This window comes from Mandrillus leucophaeus, unplaced genomic scaffold, assembly GCF_000951045.1.
Source record: "Mandrillus leucophaeus isolate KB7577 unplaced genomic scaffold, Mleu.le_1.0 Scaffold229, whole genome shotgun sequence".
NCBI lineage: Eukaryota > Metazoa > Chordata > Mammalia > Primates > Cercopithecidae > Mandrillus > Mandrillus leucophaeus.
This window is the reverse complement of record NW_012102354.1, coordinates 255,275-279,150: the sequence shown is the minus strand read 5'-3', so window position 1 is coordinate 279,150 and position 23,876 is coordinate 255,275. Positions and strand designations below refer to the sequence as shown.

At 50.1% G+C, this 23,876-nt stretch overlaps 1 protein-coding gene and 1 long non-coding RNA gene across 2 annotated transcripts in view; one reads left to right on the top strand and one right to left on the bottom strand.

Annotated features, from left to right (window-relative positions):
- Window positions 1-23,876, top strand: part of KCNK12 (potassium channel, two pore domain subfamily K, member 12) — a gene marked incomplete at its 5' end in the record, with an annotated part of 57,872 nt that overhangs the window by 27,803 nt on the left and 6,193 nt on the right. The window contains one exon of the mRNA XM_011981599.1: window positions 23,299-23,871. Within this exon, the coding sequence (XP_011836989.1) occupies window positions 23,299-23,871 (573 nt within the window). The remainder of the gene's footprint in view (window positions 1-23,298; window positions 23,872-23,876) is intronic.
- LOC105540834 lies at window positions 15,417-17,565 on the bottom strand. Its single transcript, XR_001006263.1, has 3 exons — window positions 16,766-17,565; window positions 16,204-16,270; window positions 15,417-15,514 (listed from the first exon to the last, which is right to left on the bottom strand). It is a non-coding gene; the product is annotated as an uncharacterized LOC105540834 (long non-coding RNA).

The following is a 23,876-nucleotide window of genomic DNA, read 5'->3' as shown; positions in this document are numbered from 1 at the left end:
TTGAAGCTGGGTGGGCGATGTCTCAATCCTTGGCAGAAGGATGGGAAACAAAGACTTTAAACATGTTAAACATCCTTTTACAGATCTCCAGAATTATAGTGACAGCGGGGAGGAGGGAATGACCCATCCCCCATCCCCAGCTTGCTAGCCCAGCTCCCGGCAGATCAGCCTCTGGGCAGTGCCAGCCTGCATGACCGTCCTCATCCCCCACTCTGCCCTTTCTCCCAAAGAGCCAACAGAGCATATGTCTTGGAGAAGACACCCCGTCGCCTTCTAGGCTGTCCTGCCATAGAACAGGAGCGCCCAGCAATCCAGCAGAGCTTCCCACAGGTTTTTACAGTGTTGTCAGAGACCCGCAAGGAGGGTCAGCCTTTGTGGAGTCTCTGACTCAAATTCTGACATTCCCTCTATCACTTATTCACAAAGTGACCTTAGACTGCACTTTTCTGAGCCTCAGATTGTGCATCTAAAAACCGAGGATAATGCTTACCTCACTAGGTGGTTGTGAAGAAATGTAAATAAACTGTGTGTGAAAATGATCTCTAAAACCAGAAGACCCCACGTAAGCCTCAGTGAGGAAAGCAACACAGTGTAGTAATCAGAGCTAAAAAAAAAAAAAAAAAAAAAAAAAAAAAAAAAAAAATTGTAGTTGTCTATGCTTGTGGTGGTGGTTGTTGCTATTTATTGTGGTGATGGTGGTTGTGTCAGGCTCTGCAGTCTAATGCCCTGGTAGCTCCTTATTCACAGCTACATTGATACATCTGCTCAAGTAAATTAAAGTCCCCACCTCAACAAATTCCTTTAAAAAGAACACGTTAGACAAGCACAGTAGTGCACACCTATAGTCCCAACTACTCGGAGGCTGAGGTGGGAGGATCTCTTGAGCTCAGAGGTTTGAGGCTGTATCGTGCTATGATTGTGCCTGTGAGTAGCCACTGCACTCCAGCCTTGGGAACACAGTGAGGCCCCATCTCTAAACAAATTAATGAAAATAACTCATTCTCATGCCAGTGTGTGAATTGACCCATATATTTGTTGACCCAGAAGTGTAAAGTGTGTTTTCACTAGTCAGTGCGGAAAACCTGTAAGTTTCCTGTGTCTTTCTTGCTTGTCACTGTGCATGAGCGAGCTTCTCACACGCTCAAAGGCAGAAACTGAGTGCTCTCACCTGGCTTTGATACTCTCACCTCACCCAGTCCCTGCTGAGGACCTTAAGGGTCACAGTGTGGCAGTGATTTCTCTGATAAAACAAAAATCTATGTACTGTGACCAGGGTCCAGGTGAAATATCTCATAGGCTCCTGAAAGCTCAGCCTCGCTGCAAGACCCCAGAACAGGCCCAGGGTTGCTGGAACCCACCCCAGAGATCCTCCCCTCAGAGCTCCCATGAAGGGGAGCAAGAAGGGAGAATGGGTGGCAGAGGCATTTTACAGTTTATTTGAAAACTGAAAAAAAAAAAAAATCCTTGTTGTTCTGTTTATTGGGCACCTAGGTTGCACTGAATCTCAGACTAGGACTGTGACTTGTTTGCAAAGGCTCCAGTCCCTGGGCTGTGCACGTGCCAGGGTGCTTGTGAGGAGCAGTCGGTCTCCACGTCTGAGCATCCTCAGGAAGACCAGGCTGTGCGCCTGGGCCCAAGCCCGGTGTGGAGTGAGGAGAGCTGCGTCAGAGAGAGCCTCGAGAGAAGTGGTATGATGAGAACCTGGAGGAGCCCAGCAGGCCTGATGGAAGCAGCTGGTTCCTTGGCTGCCCCCACCCGCCCAGGAGGTTATTTCTCTGGGTATAAACAGTCCCCTGCAGTTAGCAGGATAAATATAAACACAGCCTCCTGATCAGGGCTCAGAAACCAAGCTTTGCATCCTGGGCTCCCTGCTGCCGCCACTGCTGCTGCTGCTACAGAAAACAGAATGAGCCAGGGTGCAGCCACGTGGGGCTTCTGCAGCCAAGCAAACAGGCGGCCCCAGTCTCCTCCAGCTGCCATAACAAAGTACCACGGACTGGGGGACTTACACAATGGAAATGTATTTTCTCACAATTCTGGAGGCCAGCAGTCTAAGATCAAGGGGCTGGCAGGGTTGGTTTCTTCTGAGGACTCTCTCCTTGGCTTGCAGACAACCACCTTCTCTGTGTCTTCACATGGTTTTCCTTGTGTAGGTCTGTGTCTTAATATTCTCTTCCTATAAGGACACCAGCCAGATTGGATTAGGGCTCACCCTAATGGCCTCATTTTACCTTGATTCCCTTTTTTAAAAAGCCCTTTCTACCAGTGCAGCCACATTCTGAGGTACTGGAGTGTTAGGATCTCAACATGCATATTTATGGGGCATACAGTTCAGCCCAGAATAGGGTCCCGGGAGGTCACCGAGACCATCTCCCTGCCTTCAGACTGAAACTCATCAGAACATTCCTAGAGGGAGGAGAGTCGGCCCAAATTTTAAAGACCACCTTAAGGGAAGATATTTCATATATTTGGTGTGGGTTGGTGATTTTCACAAATTGCTCTTGCTGGTGACTAAAAGCCAGCTTGCTTCCACAAAGGATTTGAACGAATGTAAGTGCTGAAACTAGAATAACTGAACCACAAGCTCTAAGAGTGCAGGACCGTGTCCTAGCACAGCGCTTGCCATAGCAGGCTCCTAACGGGCTTCCTGTGGACAGGAGGAGGATGAGGGAAAGAGAGAGGGTTGAAGGAAGCTAAAAATCACTGGAAAAGGGTGAGGGATGTATCAGGTACTGAGGTGCAGCTCTGTAGCAATGAATGGTCACAGTGGCTCTGTACTTCCCATTGGAACACTCAAAATGGGCTATAGGGCACTCAGGGTTCAATAAAAGGCAGCAAGTCACAAGCGCCCTCGGGAAACGAGCACCTCAGATTCTGAATTCTAGAAGGAAGGAATCTCACAGATCGATCTTATTTATGTAGAGACAGGGTCTCACTCTGTTGCCCAGGCTGGAGCGCAGTGGTAGAATCACAGCTCGCTGCAACCTTGACCTCCTGGGCTCAAACAATCCTGCCTCAGCCTCCTGAGTAGCTGGAACTGCAGGTGTGACCCACCAAGCCCAGCTTTTTTTTTTTTTTTTAATTGTTTGTAGAGATGGAGTCTCACCATGTTGCCCAGGCTGGTCCCAAACTCCTGGCCTCAAGCAATCCTCCTGCCTTGGCCTCCCAAAGTGCTGGGATGACAGGCATGAGCCACCGTGCCTAGCCTAACAGATCTTTAAAGAGAGACATGGGCAGTGATGGTTTTTCTTTGGTTTTGCAGAAGACACAGGGAGACTCTTCAAATGGATGCTTCCACTGTCCCTTCAGAAAGGCAGAAGACAGAGCACTAAATCTGAGTGAAGGCACTTCTGTGGGCAGTGAGGGCACTGTCATTCACCTACTATTTTCTGATCACCCATTTTAATGTAGAGATGGCATTTGAGGGGTCTTTACTGCTATGGTTACTGGGGTCTCATTCAAACCCTGAGGAGGTGAGCCCATGCCCTCTCACGTCCCGGGCTGGACACTCAGCCCCCTGGCACAGTGACTACACCTCATGGCTGGCACAGAGTAGGGAAGTGAGTAGCTGTGAGTACACATGAGAGGGAGGGGGTTGACGCTGTTGTGAAACTTTAGCACCATTGCTTGTATCTTCTCCAAGGTAGGTCTGCCCGGCGAGGCCTTCTCCTCCCTGCTTCGCCCTATGCGGATGCCTAACCTTAAGAAGGCGCTGAAGAAACGTATTTAGTGTTTCCTCTGTGCCAAGCACTCTGCTAAGTCCACCAACTGTCCCCTCCCCTCTGATCCTCACAACCACCTGTAAGGCAGTGCTGTCTACTTGATAGATGAGGAAACTGAGGCATAGTGCGTAGCTTGCTGATGGCCACCAGTGAGTAGCAGGGGCTGGATCAGTCTAAACCCTTGACTCCAGGGCTTGTGATTTAGCCACTGTACTCACACATGGGCAAGACACACAGCCTCTCTGAGATAAAGAAAACGCAGTGTCTGCCCTGCTCCTGAACACTTCAGCTGTGGATGTCCTTGGCCTTCCTGGGAAGAGCTTTAACCACAGCCTCCCCTACTTGCTTCCATTTCTTCCCCTTTCGGCTCCTTTTGCAGCCCTCCACAGTCTGGCATCCGTGCAGTGGTGCCCCCTTCTCTCCTGCACAGAGCCAGCTTCCTCCCAGTTGCCAAATCCCAGTAGAACTGTTAGGTTACCATCTTACTAGATTCTTCCAGAAATTTCTGACCCCTTGCCCCCTCATTCCTTCCTTCCTGAGTGGCCTCTAGCTTCAGCAACTTTATCCTCTCCTGTGCTTGTGGCCTCCCTTTGGCCTCCCTTCCTTAGTCCCCTTTTGGCTACTCCCCTAGTCTGGGCCACCCCACCTGTTTGACCCACAGCCTCTGAACTAGACTCGCTGATCTCACCCCTGCAGTCTGTCCCCAGTACTGCAGCCAGAGACACACTTTTTTTTTTTTTGAGATGGAGTCTCGCTCTGTCACCAGGCTGGAGTGCAGTGCTGCGATCTTGGCTTACTGCAACCTCTGTCTCCAGGGTTCAAGCGATTCTCCTGCCTCAGCCCCCCGAGTAGCTGGGATTACAGGCATGCACCAGCACGCCCGGCAAATTTTTGTATTTTTAGTAGAAACCGGGGTTTCACCATGTTGGTCAGGCTGGTCTTAAACTCCTGACCTCAGGTGATCCACCAGCCTCGGCCTCCCAAAGTGCTAGGATTACGGGCATGAGCCACCGCGCCCGGCAACTTTTTTTTTTTTTTTTACTACCACCTCCTACAAATTTTTAATAAACAGTCGTTGATTGAGAGCATATAAACACTATGAACAAAACACAAACTGATACACCCTCAAGTGTTTCCCTTGTTATAACTGAAAGATTATAGGCTTGAGAGATGAGGTTGAGAAATGGGAGATATAAATTCTCGCTCAGACTTGAGGAAGATTGATGTCATGCAAGCTACATTATTTATCCTGGATTCCATTTCCCTGTCTACAAAATGGGAGCAATGATGATATTGTCTTTACTGAGTTATGGCGATGACCACGTTAAATAAGACAAAAAATTTGCTCCACATTGCTTGCAGCTATTAAAGATGTTGATGGGTGTTCCTTTAATCTAATTTCCTTTTAAAATTGCATGAGATTCTGCTGACAGAGAAAGAGAAGACAGTTATCAAATATATTCAGCATATCGGCTGTCACTTGAAATCTACTTGAATATTATATTTATTTTTCTTTTTGTAAAATCACTAGTTTATCTGTTTGTCCCTCACATTAAAATCAAATGAAAGTCTTCGTTTTTCTCATTTCAGGGACATTTATTCACCTAATCTTTGCCCTGAAAGTGTGCAGGAGGGATTTGCAGGCTAATCTCTTTGTCCAGTGTTTTCTCTGTCACCCAGGCTAGAGTGCAGTGGTGCAGTCTAGGCTCACTGCAACCTCTGCCTCCTGGGTTCAAACGATTCTCCTGCCTCAGCCTTGCAAGTAACTGGGATTACAGGTGTGCACCACCATGCCCGGCCAATTTTTGTATTTTTAGTAGAGATGGAGTTTCACCATGTTGGCCAGGCTGGTCTCGAACTCCTGATCCACCTGCCTCGGCCTCCCAAAGTGCTGGTCTCAAGTGATCCACCTGCCTCGGCCTCCCAAAGTGCTGGGATTACAGACATGAGCCACCATGCCCACTCCTTTTTCACTCTTTTCTTCTCTGTTTCCAGCCCTTCTGCCTCAGGGCCTTTGCTCGGGCTGTTGACTAGCCTGGAACACTCTTACCCTCATCCTTTATCAAACATCCATTCCTTAACGAGGCCTCCCGGGACACACGCCACTTAAAACCATGACCTGCCTCCTCCCCACCCGCACACTCCTCACCCTCTTAGCCTGCTCTATTTTTTATTTTTCCGTAGCACTTGCCACTTTCTCACAGGCCACATAATTGTTTGTGGTTTATTATTCTGTCTCCCATACTGAAATGTAAGCTTCTTGAGGGCAGGGGACTTGGTCTGTTTAGAATACTATTGAATCCCAAGGCCCTAGCACAGTTCCCAGCACATAGTAGGCCCTCAATAAATGTTTGTTGAATGAATGCGGACTCCTTCAGAGACTCCTCTTCTGCCCCTTAGATACTGGAGTTCCTCAGGGGCCTTAATTCTCATACCACACGTGCTCCCTGGAAAGTCTTATCCACACGACACCTGAACCCTTGAATGCCAACCTGGACCTTGCAGACCTTGTGCCTGACTGCCTCCATCGCCTGGCTAAGGCATCTTCACTACTCAGTTCCAATGGCACCTGCTCTGGGACACCCTCCCAAACCTCTTCTCTTACTTCCCGGAATCCCCTGATATCTCCCTCGCTGTCATTTTCATACGGCATTGTGGTCATTGTGTGTGAGGACAGGGATCATATCTTATTCATTTTTATTTATAAATTTAAATAACAATGTTTGTTGGGGGTGAACTTACGGTTTCAAAAGTAGCAGCTATCCCATTTGCACCACAGAAAATGTGAAATATTTATAAAAGCATATAGAATAAACTTAAAATCACAGCCAGGCACGGTGGCTCACACTTGTAATCCCAGCACTTTGGGAGGCCGAGGCGGGCGGATCATGAGGTCAAGAGATTGAGACCATCCTGGCCAACATGGTGAAACCCTGTCTCTATTAAAAATATAAAAATTAGCTGGGTATGGTGGCAGGCGCCTGTGGTCCCAGCTACTCGGGAGGCTGAGACAGGAGAATCGCTTGAACCTGGGAGGCGGAGGTTGTAGTGAGCCAAGATCATGCCATTGCACTCCAGCCTGGGCGACAGAGCGAGATGCCATCTCAGAAAAAAAAAAAAAAAAAAGGAAAATCACCCATATTTTCACAACTGAGCGGTGTGCTCCATGTATGGAATTAAGTACGCATGTGTGCACACATGCACATACATAGCCAAGTAAATTAGAACATTTGGAAAGGATTTCATTTACAAAAAATAATGAATGGCATCCAATAAAATGCTATTATGGGCTGCTGAGCACAGCAGCATTTTGAGAAAGATGAAGGCAGCCCCTGAGCGCCGAGAGCTGGCCTGGCACTCACCGCAGGGCTGGGAGGATCTTCCACGGAACATAAGCATTTCATAGAAGCCCTGATCAGGCAAGGACGCCTTATGTCCACGACAGAGTGAGAGAAAAACAAGACCATTCACCCCATAAGCATGTCCAAACACAAACCAAAACAGGAACATCGTCCAAACCACAAAAACACCAAACATCCCTCATCTGGTTAGTATGAGCAACTGCTGCTTCTTGGCCAGTCACAGCTTGGCCTCGCTATGTCGTTCTCATAGCTAAGAATTAAGATACCCAGTCATAGAAGTACTCCCGCTCTTTGGCAGTATCGCATCCAGAGTGAAACCTGCTTCCTTAAGCCCTCCCTAAATCACCTAACTCAAGAACTCAAGCCCAGCTCCAAAAATTAGCCCTCTTTGATACCCTCTGACTGAGATGCCCCAGAAGCCATGGTGGCCAGGATTCCTCATTGCAGTGAGCCAGTAAGCTCAATTGTGTTTGACTACCGGTGTGTTCCAGGAGGTCTGTGGGCAATCTTATTCATCATAGTCTTCCTTCCCCTGCCCTCATGTCTGGCACACAGCAGGTCTCAAAAACATGTTGAGTTAACTGAAACTAACATGGAGACCATGGTTTTGGTAGTGTCTGCTGGTGATCACTGGACAAACTGCCAGTCCTGTTGAGAATTTAGCAGCTGCTCCCTGAGGACCTGCATTCTGGAGGGTGGCAGGAAGTCCAAGACATGGGCCATGTCCTCATTGGCAAGCTACTGTAGAAAAACACAAAGGGTTAAATCTCTGGGACAATAGGACAGGGGCTGTCACAAGACAGCACACAGTTAAATGCCTGGTGAGCTGAAAGTGCTGCCAGATGATGGAAAGTATTCAGACAGGTGAAGAGAAAAGGAAATAAGTCATTCCTGAACTTGAAAGGTGGGTCTGGGGAGCTCAGGGCAGCTGAGCCGGAGAGTGATCTGGGCAGAGCTGTGCCTCAACATTACCAACTGGGACAGCGCGCAGAACGAGCCAAAAGGAGAATGTTTCCAGAAACCAGGGAGTCTGGGTCCCAGGTCACATGAAGGGAGGGGGACAATAGGCAAGGCAAGGAGGTGGCAGGAAGGTAGATTTGAAATTGGGCAGAACTGAGTTGCAATCCCAATTGTGCCATTTTCTGTGACCCTGACCTTCAAGGTCATTAACGTCTCTGAACCTCAGCCTCCATCTCCTTCTGTCACACAGGGTCTGACACAGACTCATGCCACAGATCCAGGGCGGGCGTTTTGGCCACAGCAAGTACCCTGGCGCAGTATGATTGATGCTCATCTCAGGGAAAAAATCACAGTCGCACTCTCTGAACCTAAGGCTGAGTCAGGCCTCAAGAGGTGGAGTGGAAAGAGCTGTGGGTGTGGGACTGGGACCTGTGCTGCCTTACTTCTCTGAGCCTTGGTTTCCTCACCGGCATAAAGACACCTCCCCCAGGAGTCGCTCTGGGGATTACACCTGTGAAAGCACCAGCAAAGTGCTTGGTCTGGGATAGGGGCTCCATAAATTCAGTCCCCACCATCCCTCACTTCCTGTGTGCCGGCCATCAACCTCTCCATCTGTCTGTGGCAGCTGAGAGTGGAATGTGCCTTTAGTTCCAGCCCCACCCCCATTAGAGGAGGGGTGTGCCCTACCCACCCCTGCAGTGTGCTGCAGTGTGACTGTGCTGCAGTCCAGTGGCCACAGCCAGGTCCTGACAGAGACCCTTGTGCTTTGACATTTTGGGCTGGATGAAAAGAGAGAGAGACCCTTGTGCTGAGGTGCTGTGGGCAGCCTCTTTACCAGCCCATAGGGCCGGCGCATGTCAGGGACTAGCAGAGCAGACACACAGCTCCCCATGGGCCTCTAGAGCACCTCCCTGGCTGCAGCTGAAAGGAAGGTGTGGGTATGTTTTCATCATGGCTCCTCGTCTTTATTCCTCCTTTGAAGCAGCCAACCAGGCTGGCTTCTATGGGAAGGTCAAGCATGGGGACACCTCAGTTGGAGGGAGCCAGGCCCTTAAGGAGTGGCCTCGGTGCATGGAGTCGTCCCCGAGGGCTCTGAGTGCCCCCTCAGCCTGGACACTGAGCATCCCCAGATGTGGCTTGTAGCTCCATGGAAAGGACGAGACTGCTTCTCCAGGTGTATAAAACCGAATTCATTGAGAGGGTTGGAACTATCCACTTGAGAGCAGGATTCTTTGCTTTACAAACCACCAGAAACTTCCTTTGAAAATCTCCTGTGTGATAGAGGAGTTGAGGTAAAGTGATTGAATTGACATTGTCTTGCTGCTCTGAGCAGCTTCTCCCCATGGCCGGCCAGTCTGTCTCCCTTCTGAGAGGTGGTGTGACCCCGGAGCTCTTCCCCACACAAGCCCCACATGGGCGCCCCGAGGTGGGTGGGAGGAGTGAGGGACGGCGTAGGTGAGCAGAGCTTTCCTCATCTCATTGCTCCTCACGCCGGGGGCCAGGTTCATTGGTCACGTCTTTGTCCCATCAAAGGCCTCCCTTGGTGTTGGATTTAGTCTTCTCCCAAAATTCTGGGCTGAGATGAGGGCTCTGCTCTTTCTGTGGGGGGCAGAAGGGGCGGTGATCTCATCCCTGGAAAGGATTAGTCATCAGGGAGACAGGGACAGATCTTGGGGAGGGGAGGCTGGAGACGGGCTGTATGTAAATGAGTCATCTTCCCGCCAGCCTGGGGCCGAGCTTGACAGCTGCTCCCCAGGAGAGGTTGTTAAACGGGAGCTACCCGGAGGCAGGAGTGGTTAACTCATTTTGCTGAATGATTTCTGGTGAGGAGAGAAAACCTTAATCCCAGAGATAAAGCACAGAGTGGTGGGGAGGGGGGTGGTTTGAAGTCAGCCCCGCTCGCAAGGAAGGCTGCGCCGAGGTACAAAGCCGATTCAAGGAAGCCACTTGCATTTGCTCACAGTTAACCAAAACCTCTCTAATGTTAGAAATCACTGGCCTGAGCCTGTGGGGTTCATCCTCTGTCCCTAGCTCCCCTCCTCCTGCCACCTCAGCTGTCCCCACCTCCCATCTTGCTGTCATCAAATGAAGAAAGTCACCTCAAAGGTCCCCAGAGAACAAGACAAAAGCAAGCAGAACAGGGGCAGAGGGCCATTTTCTCTGTGCCTGGCTGACCAGAGCCTCTCTGTCCTGATAGCCGCGCACCCAGTGCGAGAGGGGTGCACTGCACGCTCCCACCCCACACCTGGCTTTGGAGGGAAGAAAACCAAGAGCTTCTGTCCTCAGGGAGCCGTCCATCCAGCTCTGCAAATCAGACAAACCAGCAAGTGCCAACAAATACAGCAGCCCACGGTCTCAGCTGTTTCACAACAGCCCCGTTTTAAAATTTCCCTCCCACACAAACACACTGTCACTTTGGGGACTGGAAAAGATGGTACCTAACCTCTAGCCGGGCCTCCTACCAGCACAGGGGCCAGAGCTGGAAGTAAGCCCAGAGGTGAGGAGATGGGGGCCCAGCGAGGTAGGAGAACGGCGAGTCAATGGTAGAGCCAGGCTACGGGGGCATTTCCCTGCCATGGAAATCCGTATGTCATGTCGTGATTTGCCTATTCCTTGCCTGCTCCACCTGAGCCACTTTGCTGTGAAATAAGGTCCATGCCTCACCCTTTGTGCTTCCCAGCTAAGCTTGGTGCTTTTGGGGAGCTCACTATGTCCCAGGCACTGTGGGATGCATGTGGGAACTACATCCTCATTTAATCCTCAGTGACATTCAGAGGGAGGGCAGTGGGCCGGGCACAGTGGCTCACGCCTGTAATCCCAGCACTTTGGGAGGCCGAGGCAGGCAGATCACCTGAGGTCAGGAGTTGGAGACCAGCCTGACCAACATGGTGAAAACCCCGTCTCTACTAAAAATACAAAAATTAGCCGGGTGTGGTGGCGGGCACCTGTAGTCCCAGCTACTTAGGAGGCTGAGGCAGGAGAATGGCTTGAACCTGGGAGGTAGAGGTTGCAGTGAGCCGAGATCATGCCACTGCACTCCAGCCTGGGTGACAGAGTGAGACTGTCCCAAAAAAAACAAAAATGAATGAATGAATGAATGAATAAATAAATAAATAAATAAATAAATAAGCTAGGGCATTGGGCCATTTTTAGAAGGAGAAGCGAGGATCAGAGAAAGTAAGGAATGTGTCCGTGTCACCCCCTCAGCAGGCGGAGGCGCCAGAGCCTGACACCACCACCCCTGTTCCTAGTTCTGCTCTCAGCTCTCCAAGAGAGGCCCTTCCCAAGCCTGCAGGAGTGAGGACTTGCTGAGTTTGTCTTCTGAGCATGAGGCTTACCAGAGCCTAGAAGTTTCTACAGAGCAGGGCACAATGTCAGGTGCTAGGCTTGGACGCTGCCACCTAAAAGTGCCAGGCAATGCTCACTCCACAAAGCTCCTGTAGGGTCAGCTTGAGTCCAAGGAAGCTAGGAGGTGCTCCCAATGTTACCAGATGGAAGGCCTTGGCTGTGAGTTGTCCGGGTTCTTGGCATGTTAAACAAAGAATAGAAAAAACCTTACAAAGCAACGAAAGAATAAAGCAATGAAAAACAAAGCAACAAAAGAACGGTTGTCAGGTGTGCTGGTGGGTGCCTGTAGTCCCAGCTACTCTGGAGGCTGAGGCAGGAGGATCACTTGAGCCCAGGGGGCAGAGGTTGCAGTGAACCAAGGTCATGCCACTGCACTCCAGCCTGGGTGACAGAGCAAGATCCTGTCTCAAAGAATACACTTAAAAGAAAAAAAAAAAAAAAGCAGTAATGAAAGCACAGATTTATTGAGTACATTCCACAGAGTGGGAGCCGACTTAAGCAGGTGGCCCAAGAGCCTCTCTATTGCAGTGCTCCCCAGGGTTTTTGTTGGTTTTTCATGCTGTTTACAAATGTGTTTATTGTTACTAGAATGTGTGCTCCAGAATTGTCAATGTTGTCTGCTTTGTTTAAAGCTGTATCCCTAATGCCTATGACAGCCTGCTACATCATGTGCAAATAAATGTTTGTTGACTGAATGAATATTGTTTTTTGTTTTTGGGGGGTTTTTTTTGAGACGGAGTGTCGCTCTGTCACCCAGGCTGGAGTGCAGTGATGTGATCTCAGCTCACTGCAACCTCCGCCTCTCCCCAGGGTTTTTATAAAGCTAAAAGAATTTGCTAGCACCCCTAGGTACCCTTTAGAGGCCTAGGGTTAGTTACACCCTATGAAGGACTGGCCCGTGACCAATCAGAGGCTGAAGTGACAGCTTGGCCCACAGTCAGTCCGAGGCTGAAGTGACCGCTTGGCCCACAGTCAGTCAGAGGCTGAAGTGACAGCTTGGCCCACAGTCAATCAGAGGCTGAAGTGGAAACTTCCGTCTTGTTATCACAGGAGTGAGGGTGTGGCCTGCGTGCTGCCTAATCTTGCCTAGAACTGGCTGCACCCACTGTTCTTATGCCTTAACCTTTGGTTACCCCAATTCCCTGTTCTCCTGCCTCACCAGCATTGTCCCTTGCCTTCTTCCACAGATTTCCCTGCTCCGTCAGCCAGAGTCACTGGACGTTTCCTATGGGCCAGGCTTCACCAGCAGGCTGAACCCCCTCGCTCTGCCCAATGGCCCTGGGCACTACACTCTCCCAGCAGGGGACACCTTTCCCAAGCCTCGGCCTCTGCTCCCTGTCAATCTCTTGAAATCCCACCTAATTTTTTTTTTTTTTTTTTTAAAGACAGGGCCTTGCTGTGTCACCCAGGCTGGAGTGCAATAGTGCAGTCATGGCTCACTGCAGCCTTGACCTCCAGAGCTCAAGCCATCCTCTCACTTCAGCCTCCTGAGTAGCTAGGACCACAGGCACACACCACCACGCCCAGCTGATTTTCACATTTTTTTGTAGAAATGGGGTCCCACTCTGCTGCCCAGGCTGGTCTTGAACTCCTGGGTTCCAGTGATCCATCTGCCTCAGCCTCCTAAAGTGCTGGGATTACAGGTGTGAGCCACCGTGCCCGGCCCCACCCAATTGTTAAGACTAAACACAAGTATCTCTTCTTCCATATGTCCTTCGTAATCATTCCACCAGGAAGGCCTCAGCTCTGATGTTGACCTAAGCTGGTCTGGATGCACCCGGGGATTGGGGATTGGGGATTGTTTTCAGTTCCCCAGGTGATTCTATTGTGCAGCCAGAATTGAGAATTTCTGCTCTTGCCAAAAGCAACCTACCTCTCCTTCTTCCAAACTCTTGTATATTTGCTGCTTTCCTTTACCACACTGTACACTCCTTCCTCTAGTTTCAAATCTCTGCCATGTGCTTTGCTTTGTGACCTCGGGCAAGTTACTGAACTTCAACATCTTTATCTGTTAAATGCAACTCAGTTTACTAATCTCACAACTGGGGACAATAATCATCCCCACTGTAGTTCATCAAAACTAAGACACTATTGGTTATAAACACACCATCATGGTATGTACCTTTAAGAATTTAAAATACTGCCAAATAAACAATCAGGCCATTGACTGTAAGATGCATGATTTCAGAGATATTAACATGAGATGAAAAAAGCTGTGGCTTGGAATCAATGAAAACACGGAGCCTCATGTAGTTGTTGTGAGGATTAAATGAATCGATACGCTTGCAGCACTTGGCACGGTGCATGGAAATAGTGAGGCTCAATACACAGCAGCGGTTATTATCCCCTCCGCATTTTCAGTCCTCAGTAAGTGCTTTAATGACTTCTCCAGCCATTCTTTTAGCACCAGCTCCCCCAAAAGGTTCAGGGCTTGTCCAGGGTGGTCGGTTGTCCTCCCCAGGGGTGTGACATGGAGAAAGCTGACATGTGCATCCCTGAGGTACCAAGGCTGGGGCACATATCCCAGGGCAGTCTCTGGCCCAGTGCCCTCTCAAGTGTCCAGTCCTCCCACATTGAGTCTGGCCAGAAGCCCCTCCTACTCCCGGAGAGGCGATGTCGCAGTTCCAGCCACAGAGCAGGCTGTTGGCAGCCCCGCCCTCCATCCCACAGCCCTCCCCACATCTCCCACTTCTCCCTTTTCGGAGAGAGAGGGACATGGGAAGGCCTGGCCGCTGGCCTGGCTGGGCAGGGCTCACCCTTGTGTGAGCCTTGGGTCCTTGATTATTAAAGTGAGGCTCTTAATCCCAACACTGGCCAGTCAGGAAGGATCAAATGAGATGGGGATATTGGGAGAAGCTTCTCAGAGGAGTGTACCAAGCTGACAACTGGGGTCATGAGTAGGGTTTCCAGGTTTAGGAAATAAAAAGACAGCATGCCCAGTGAAATTTGAATTTCAGATAATCAACTATATTTTAGCATAAGTATGTCCCATGCAATATTTGGGACTTATGCTTAAAAAATGGTTTCTTGTTTACCCAAAAGTCATATTTAACTGGGTGTTCTGTATTTTACCTGGCAACCCTAATGAGCCATGAGCCATGGCCCAGTATTTCTGAGTCTTTTTCCATCCCTGCCCACTGAGTCCACGCCTCAGCCTTCCCATGGCTTCTCTGTAGCCATGAAAATGCTCTGCACTGATTGACTTAGGTCTACCCATCCTTGAGCCAATCATGGTAAGGAACTGGATTATCCTGATTGACCGAGACTAATAGAGCCCATTCCTGGAGTTGGGTCACTTCTTCAAGTAGCCTGGCTGCTGCTCAACATAGTACAGGTTGGCAGAATGATTGGTAGGGAGAGAGCCACAGTGCCCACCACAAAAATTTTAGGTCAATGGAAATTTAAATCAAAATATTTGTAGTTGGACAGATTCCAACCAATAGGGTCATCTGGAATACCTTATTAACATTATTTCTTAAAAGAATGGCATTCTTAAAGGAATATTCCACCTACATCAGATTTATCTGGGCACATTTGTTAAAATGAAATTCCTAGGCTCCTTTTCTGACCCACTAAATAAACCTCTGTGCGGGACCTGCCATGGAATCTGCATTTTTTTTTTTTTTTTTGAGACAGAGTCTCGCTCTGTCGCCCAGGCTAGAGTGCAGTGGCCAGATCTCAGCTCACTGCAAGCTCCACCTCCCGGGTTCATGCCATTCTCCTGCCTCAGCCTCCTGAGTAGCTGGGACTACAGGCGCCTGCCACCTCGCCCGGCTAGTTTTTTTGTATTTTTTAGTAGAGACAGTGTTTCACCATGTTAACCAGGATGATCTCGATCTCCTGACCTCGTGATCCACCCATCTCGGCCTCCCAATGTGCTGGGATTACAGGCTTGAGCCACCGCGCCCGGCTGGAATCTGCATTTTAATCATGCGTCCCAGTTGCTTGGAACAGCCCTGGTTTATACATGCTGTCCTGGGGTAGTTACTAGTAGAGCCACTTTCACTCTCAGAAGTATCCCAGATTGGACTGTACAGTATGTTTTATTTCCCTCTCTCACAGTTGACAGTGCAGAGCCCAGCAGGAAAAGTTTCCAGTGGGTAATGAGTCAAGACTTCCCATCTGTCCAGCAAGTGGAAAGAGCATGCACTTCAGGGTCAGCTCAGCCACGTGCAAACTAACTTCAGTGAATCCGTCCCCTCCTTCAGCCCGTTTCCTTGCCTGCATTGTTGGGGGTAATAGTGCCTCCCTCACAGGGTGGCTGGGGGCCTGGATGGGAGGAGTGTGTCAAGGGCCCAACTGAGGCTGCCGCCCAGGGCTGCACGATACAGATCAGTGCTGGCCTCTCCATCTCACTTCCATGCTCTCTGAGCTGAACTCCGAAGGCCCCGTCACCAGGGCCCCATTTGCGAAGGCGGCACCAGACAGGCTGTGGGAACGAGCTTCACAGCTTTTGTCAAAGTGGCATAATAAAGCCCCCAAGTGTCTGCTCTTTGCAAACTGGGATGGCAGATCAATTGTGGCATAAACAAAATAGCAGGCTTGGTGCGAACCCAGGGACAGATTACGCCTCTGCAGGGTGTGATTGAGCGGGAGGAGGAGATTCTCAGGGTGGCTGGGTTTGCCTTTTCTCTGGCTGAAGCTTTGAGGCCCCCCTCCAGAGCAGCTTGGCTCCCCACAAATGGCAAGAGCTTGGGAGACTGCTCTTCTACCCTGGGAGGCAACTGGCTAGGCGGTGGCACAAGCATAGGCCCCAGTGCCCTCAGCAGGAAGCCTGTCCCAGCATCCCCCAGTGCTCTGAACCTACTGACCTTGATGTGGAAGAAGATGGACCGTCCTCCACCCCCACTTCGTCTCCTAGGCTGAACTGAGTGTGCTCTGTAGGAAAGCGAAGGGCAGTAAAGCAGGCACAGAGAGACCTCAGGAATAGGACAGTAAGGACGCTTTCACTGGCTGCCCTCTGCGCTGTCAGAGACCCTTCTGGCCCACCTGTCCCTTCATTCTGGGCAGATGGTGCTACACAGCCAGTCTAGTATTTAGCATCATTTGGGGCCTGCAGCACTCCCTGTCTAAGTTATGCTGAATGCAAGCTGAGTCAGGGCCGTAAGAGGACTCCAGGACAAGTTCTGGCCCAGAGTTTATGTGCCCTGTCCCAGGGGTGAGCCTGCTGGCAGCAAAGGGGACAGGATCTGTACAAAACTGCTAAGAAACCCAGTGAGGGGCCTCTAGGAAGGCAGCCCAGAGACTATGAGGACGGGAACTGCATCTGTCTGGTTTTCCACCATATTCCTGAGCCTAGCATGATGCTGCCAACCTGATGCTGGCCACAGTAAATGTTTGCTGAAGGAATGAATAGGTGGATGTTGGTCTTACCAGCTTCATGTCTGGTGTTGGTTGCCTTGCTGAGGCCCTCGGATAAAGCCACAGCCCTGTGAGGACGGAGCATGAGGCCGGTCTCATTCTAGGTTTGGTCATCCAGGAAAAAGGCAGATCCTCAACTGGAAACCCAAACTCCAATAGATGGCCTTGGGCAGAAGCCAGAAGTCCAGACATGGAAGAGTTTAGAGGAGTCAGAAGAGGCCCCCAGAGAGTGCAGGAGATGGCCTCGGCCTCACGAAAGTAGGTCAGGCAGGGCAGGCCTGTGGGGGCCCCAAGAGGCCAATAAGCACCCCGGCTGCAGTCAACCAGGCAGACTGTCACCCAGAAGCAGGAGTCTCCTCTGCACCTCATTCCTCCTGCTGTCCCCAAGCCCTGGGTCAAGTCTTATGTAAATAGCCCAGCTTGTCTGAGCTGTGCCATGGGAAGGTCATGAGTCTACCTTGGCAGACTCTTTAGGGGACAGGCCATGGCCTCTCTCCCCTGTGAAGGGGGCAGCAATGATCAGTAGAAAGGGGGCCAGAGAGGACAGAGGACTCTTAAGGATGGGAGTCACAACTCTGAGCAGCAGCCGCTCTCCCACGAAGATGCTCCCGGGCTGTGGCCCTGGAGGACTGCAATTTGGTTTTTAAGAAAAACGGAGCTTCCTTGGTGCCCTCAGAATACAGTCTAGTGTGGTGGAAAGAGCATGAACTTTAGATGCTAGCACACCTGGGTTTCAATCTCAGCTCCACCATTTGCAAGCTGTGGGGCCTTCGCAACTGCTTCACCCTTTGACCTGCAGTTTCCACATGTGTTGAATGGAGCTGGCCTCCCCCACAGGTTGTCATGATGACATGCGATGATGCACTGTTAGGTGGTGGCTTTCACCACAGTAAAGAGAAAATCCAGGTGGAACCAGTTTATTAAATGGGCCAACACCGGAAATGGCTTTGTCTCATCTATTGTCCTCAAGAACTCCTTTTTAGATTCCTTAACATCTTAGGTAGACGCTAGAGTTTTCCAAATAGTTGGTTTTTATGTCTTTTTGTGTTTTGCGTTTTTTTGTTTGTTTTTTTTTTTTTGAGACAGAGTTTCGCTCTGTCGCCCAGGTTAGAGGGCAGTGGCGCAATCTTGGCTCATTCCAATTCAAGCGATTCTCATGCCTCAGCCTCCCAAGCAGCTGGGATCACAAGCACACATCACCATGCCCAGCTAATTTTTGTACTTTTAGGAGAGACGGGGTTTCGCCAAATTGCCCAGGCTGGTCTCGAACTCCTGGCCTCAAGTGATCCGCCTGGGATTACAGGTGTGAGCCACCACACTCAGCCAGTGTCTTTCTTTTCTTTTCTTTCCTTTTTTTTTTTGGAGATGTAGTTTCACTCTTGTTGCCCAGGTTGGAGGGTAGTGGTGTGATCTCGGCTCACCACAACCTCTGCCTCCCAGATTCAAGCAATTCTCCTGCCTCAGCCTCCCGAGTAGCTGGGATTACAGGCATGCACCACCATGCCCAGCTAATTTTTTGTATTTTTAGTAGAGATGGGGTTTTTCCATGTTGGTCAGGCTGGTCTCGAACTCCCGACTTCAGGTGACCTGCCCACCTTGGCCTCCCAAAGTGCTCGGATTATAGGCGTGAGCCACCACGCCCAGCCTGTTTTGTTGTTGTTAAGTACCAGTTTTAAGATTGAGACATTCTCAGATGTTTAATCAAATCTTCAAATTCACTTCTAATCAGAGTTTAGCCTCCCCCTCTAGGTCCAGGCTGACACATGGCTCAGGGGACCTGCAGTGGATGGGGCATGGGGGTGATCTTGCATCACTGGAGCCACTATCATTCCTTCTTAACTTTTGCTGGTGGGGTTGCAAGGCTCCCTGTTAGAACAGGCATATGTGCTTTCATGGCGCCTATTTATGGGTCCTTGGGAGCCCTGCACAGGGACCACTCCCTGCCCCATTCCCTGAGCGGGCACTGCCCTCTCCATCCTTCCTCCTGTGACTCCTTCTCATGCCATCCCCAGCCCTCTGCCCCTCAGCCTCTTCTTGCTAGGGACCCCTTACTCCAGCAGGCGGTCCTCTTGAGCAGACTCTTCAGATCTCTTCCTCTCAGTATCCACTTGTCACCCTCTAGTGACCCATGTCACCCTCACGCCTCCTGATGCAGCAAGCCCTTGAAGTGCAGATGGCTCCCGTGACTGCCCTCTTCCTCCCGTGCCTGTGGGGGCTACCCCAGTCAGCCTCCCAGCCAGAGAACTCTCGAGCACAGCTCTGGACTCCAGGGGACACTGCCGGGTTCTCCCAGGACTCTCACCATGCTCCATTCTAGGTGGGCCTGTAAGCGACTGTGCCCAGCCAGCTGGGAAGTGAGCTGCTGGGCTTTCTTCTTGCTGAAGCTCCATAAGCCCTCTTTTTTTTTTTGAGCCGGAGTCTCGCTCTCTCGCCCACGCTGGAGTGTAGTGGCGAGATCTCGGCTCACTGCAAGCTCCGCCTCCCAGGTTCACATCCCAGGTTCATGCCATTCTCCTGCCTCAGCCTGCCGAGTGGCTGGGACTACAGGCGCACGCCGCCACGCCAGGCTAATTTTTTGTATTTTTTAGTAGAGACGGGGTTTCACTGTGTTAGCCAGGATGGTCTCGATCTCCTGACCTCATGATCCGTCTGCCTTAGCCTCCCAAAGTGCTGGGATTACAGGCGTGAGCCACGGTGCCCGGCCCCATTAGTCCTTTTGACCTTCCCTGCTCCAGCCATCCCCTGGCCTGGGGGTGAGTGAAAGAATCCACAGCACTCCCCACTGCCACAACAACTCCCCACAATGACTTCCCAATTGATGGGAGATTCCATCAATCCCTAGCCTTTCCGTATAGCCTGGAGGTGGGCGTGTGGGGGGTTGCTAGCCCCAGACCTGTTTTGCTGTTTTAGTGAGTCCAGCATGGATGTGTCTGGAACTTCTCTTTAGAATGGGCAGAAATGTACACATACTGTTCTCAGCTTTGAGGCTTTAGCTGAAAAATCCAATTCAACATTTTCTTAGACAAAGTACTAGTTTTCCAGGCCCAGGATTTTCAATTACCTTAGGAATTTAACAGAGTTATCCTTCTATAAGAGATTTTGTTTTCCCTCAGTGAGTACATGCAGTGTTCTGTATACTGGTCTATGTACCAGGCTTGAAGCCAGGACAAAGAGGTGGGAGTCTGTCCCCAAGAGGCAGGTCACAGCCCCTCAGCCCCTACTCCCTCACCTATACAGTGAGGGGTACGTCAGAATTGGGTATCTGAGAGTTCTAACAGTCTAGAAATTTAAAATTTTTTTCTCATTGTGAGTACAAAAAAACTCACAAAACATACAATTTGACAAATTATTATACAGCTAACACACATGTAACTACCACCCAGGTCAACAGAAACATTTCTAGCACCCCAGAGGTCCCCTGTGTCCCCTCTCAGCTACTACCCCCTGCCATGCTCTAGAGGAAGTCCCAATTCTGACTTTTATCAAAATTACTTCCTTGCTTTCCCTTATAATTTCACCAACCATGCATGCCTCCCTAAAAAAGGCTGTACTTTGGCCTGATTTTGAATTTTATATTAATGGAATAATGCAGAATATATTCTTTTGTGTCCAGCTTATTTTGTTCAACATTCTTTTTGTGAGATTTATCCGTGTTGTTGCAAGTAGCTATGGTTCATGCTTTTTTTTTTTTTTTCTGAGACGGAGTCTCGCTCTGTCGCCCAGGTTGGAGTGCAGTGGCGCAATCTCAGCTCACTGCAAGCTCCGCCTCTCGGGTTCCCGCCATTCTCCTGCCTCAGCCTCCAGAGTAGCTGGGACTACAGGCGCCTGCCACCTCGCCCGGCTAGTTTTTTGTATTTTTTAGTAGAGACGGGGTTTCACTGTGTTAGCCAGGATGGTCTCGATCTCCTGACCTCATGATCCGCCCATCCCGGCCTCCCAAAGTGCTGGGATCACAGGCTTGAGCCACCACGCCCGGCCGGTTCATGCTTTTTAATTGCTGTATAGTTTTCATGAATAGACAATCACTTAGTTGTGTTGTTAGACATTTAGGTTATTGGTCTAAAACGTTTTATAAATATACACATACACTCCCACTCCACTTATAGCCATGTAAATTCAGAGTTGATTTCTTTATAAACTCAAGAACTTGAGTGTGGCTTTAAAATATAGCAAAATCCCTCTATCAAGTTCTTGGTTACATAGCTACTTTGGTTTTTTTCACTTTCTGTGAATCTAGGGACATAATTCATCTTCCTCAACATGGGTAACCTAAGATTTTTCCCTAACCTGAGTCATTAAGCATAAGATGAACACCACGCTCAGCAACTGGGCATTTTCTTCAGATAGTCTAGAAAATGATTAAGCCTATATGCATAGGCTTAAGGAATGTACTCTGAAAGTATTACAAGAAATATTTTCTATAGTCTGTTTAGAGAACTAGAAAGCCACATAAGACAAACTCTTCTCCACTTTCCCAGGGCTGGCCCCACCCCACTGGCAGGGCACAGGTAGCCTTTTTGCCATAGGGCACAAATTAAACACGGATGCCCCTGATCACTGCCAGAGGTGTTGAACGGTACCATGGTGCTGCTCAGACAAACGATCCATTGTTTTCAGCTGACTCGAAGCAGTAAGTGAATCTTTCCACTAAGAGATGAAACCCCCTCCCATAGCCAGAGTCAGGCAACCATGGGTCCCACAGACCACAGCCAGCACTAGGCAGGGAGCTCAATCTGGAGAGGCAGAGCTGCCACTCTGCACTGCCCTGGATGGCATGGGTGAGCACACTGGCAGGCAGCCACACCTTCTGCAGAAATCAATTGATAAAGACACCCTTAAAGTCTGTGCTTTGAACAAGTGGTAAGTTAACAACGATAAGGGCCTGAAGCAATACGCAGTTGTGTAGACCTCCCAGAACAAAGCAATTTTAGACATACCAGCAGCACAGGACCCAGCTGGGCCAGAGCCTTTCTTTGGCCACAAGTGTGAGCAAGGATGATTGATGGTGACCCTTGGTTGAGAAGGGGCCGGCACCCAATGGCAGAGCCATGCTCAGTCTCTGAAGGGTGTGGGTTGACTACTCTCAAACAATCCTTTTGTCAGCCTCACAAAGCTCTTTTCAGAGACCATTAACTCTAGCTACCTGGTTACACTCTACCTGGTCCCAGAGTAAGCAGTCCCAATTAAGGCAAAGCCCTATTAATGCTTCCCTAACAAGGCTGCCCGCCCAGGTGTGCTACAGGTTACATTTAAAAACCAGGCTTTTGGAGAAAGACTCATAGTCAACAGTTGTTCAGCTTGGATTCATTCCAATTCCAAATAACTTACTTGAGGAAAGAAGAGGAGCTGCAGTTGACTTTTGAGCATTGACACTTAATTTTGGGGTCCTTTCGTTAGTAGGCAGAGTTGGTAAACCGATTTTTTTTAATAACAGGGAGGGACTGAAAATCTATGGCACACTTGAGAAAAAAATTGGGCACATATGACAACTCTTTAAAAACTGCCCTTTAAACAGAAAAGCCTGCTATTCTAGTGTGAAAGACTTTGGAGTCATCTGGGAATTGATTTGAAATGCACATTCTCTTGTCACCCCATATTCACATTGTAAGAACTAGGGAAGTGACGGACTACCCACTTGGCCTTATGCCCAATTCCAGAGGCATGAAATGTTGGCAGACTAAGAAAATATGGTCCTTTCTCCGCCGCTAGAAAAATAACAAAGAATTTGCTGGACATAGTGGCATACAGCTGCAGTCCTATCACTTGGGAGGCTGAGGCAGGAGGATCACCTGAGCCCAGGAGTTTAAGGCTGCAGTGAGCTATGACTGTACCACTGCATCCAGCCTGGGTGACAAAGAACCTGTCCCCCCAGCCAAAAAGAAAATATGATCCTTTGAGCAAAGGCCTTTTCGAAGTGCCTGTGAAGTGAAAATTAGTCACAGCACTAAGATTACTTGGCTTTTTTCATCATTCTCAAGTAGGCAGTGGAGTTTCCAAGTAACGAGACTGGTATAAAAAGTGCACAAGCACATAAGCAGCTAGATATCTTTGAAGAGATCTATGTTGGTTTTGATTTCTAATGTAAATATTTGTAATTCACCCAACAAAACTCACCTACTCTAGTATATTAATGTATTTATGAACTAAATGACAGTTTTTAAACAATTTGGAGGAGTGGGAGAGCAGGTGTCCCTGGTTGGCTTTGTGGGTATCTCAGTGGTTTGCACCTGTGCAGCAGTGGTTTCTATTTTTTGTCATGATGGATCCTTCCTAGCGACTACCTGCCCCACCCACTTGGGTTTACAGGTCCCCAAGATGAAGGGCCATGTCTCCTCCATCAGTTTAGGGGCTGCCAAGATCAAGAACCCTGTCAGGTGCCACCAAGGGAGAGAAATGACTAAGTGCTGTTTTTCCTCTACCTGAGTGGTGCCACTGGAGATAGGAGCCATGCAAGCACCTGCATGCCCCCGCCCCCGTCCCCCCTGACGTCCAGTGAGGACCACCTGCGCGGCCAGGACCGCGCTGACCCTGCCCTGTCTCCACAGGTTTCGGCATGACCACCCCCGCGACGGTGGGCGGGAAGGCCTTCCTCATCGCCTACGGGCTGTTCGGCTGCGCCGGGACCATCCTGTTCTTCAACCTCTTCCTGGAGCGCATCATCTCGCTGCTGGCCTTCATCATGCGCGCCTGCCGGGAGCGTCAGCTGCGCCGCAGCGGCCTGCTGCCCGCCACCTTCCGCCGTGGCTCCGCGCTCTCGGAGGCCGACAGCCTGGCGGGCTGGAAGCCCTCGGTGTATCACGTGCTGCTCATCCTGGGCCTGTTCGCCGTGCTGCTGTCGTGCTGCGCCTCGGCCATGTACACCAGCGTGGAGGGTTGGGACTACGTGGACTCGCTCTACTTCTGCTTCGTCACCTTCAGCACCATCGGCTTCGGGGACCTGGTGAGCAGCCAGCACGCCGCCTACCGGAACCAGGGGCTCTACCGCCTGGGCAACTTCCTCTTCATCCTGCTCGGCGTGTGCTGCATTTACTCGCTCTTCAACGTCATCTCCATCCTCATCAAGCAGGTGCTCAACTGGATGCTGCGCAAGCTGAGCTGCCGCTGCTGCGCGCGCTGCTGCCCG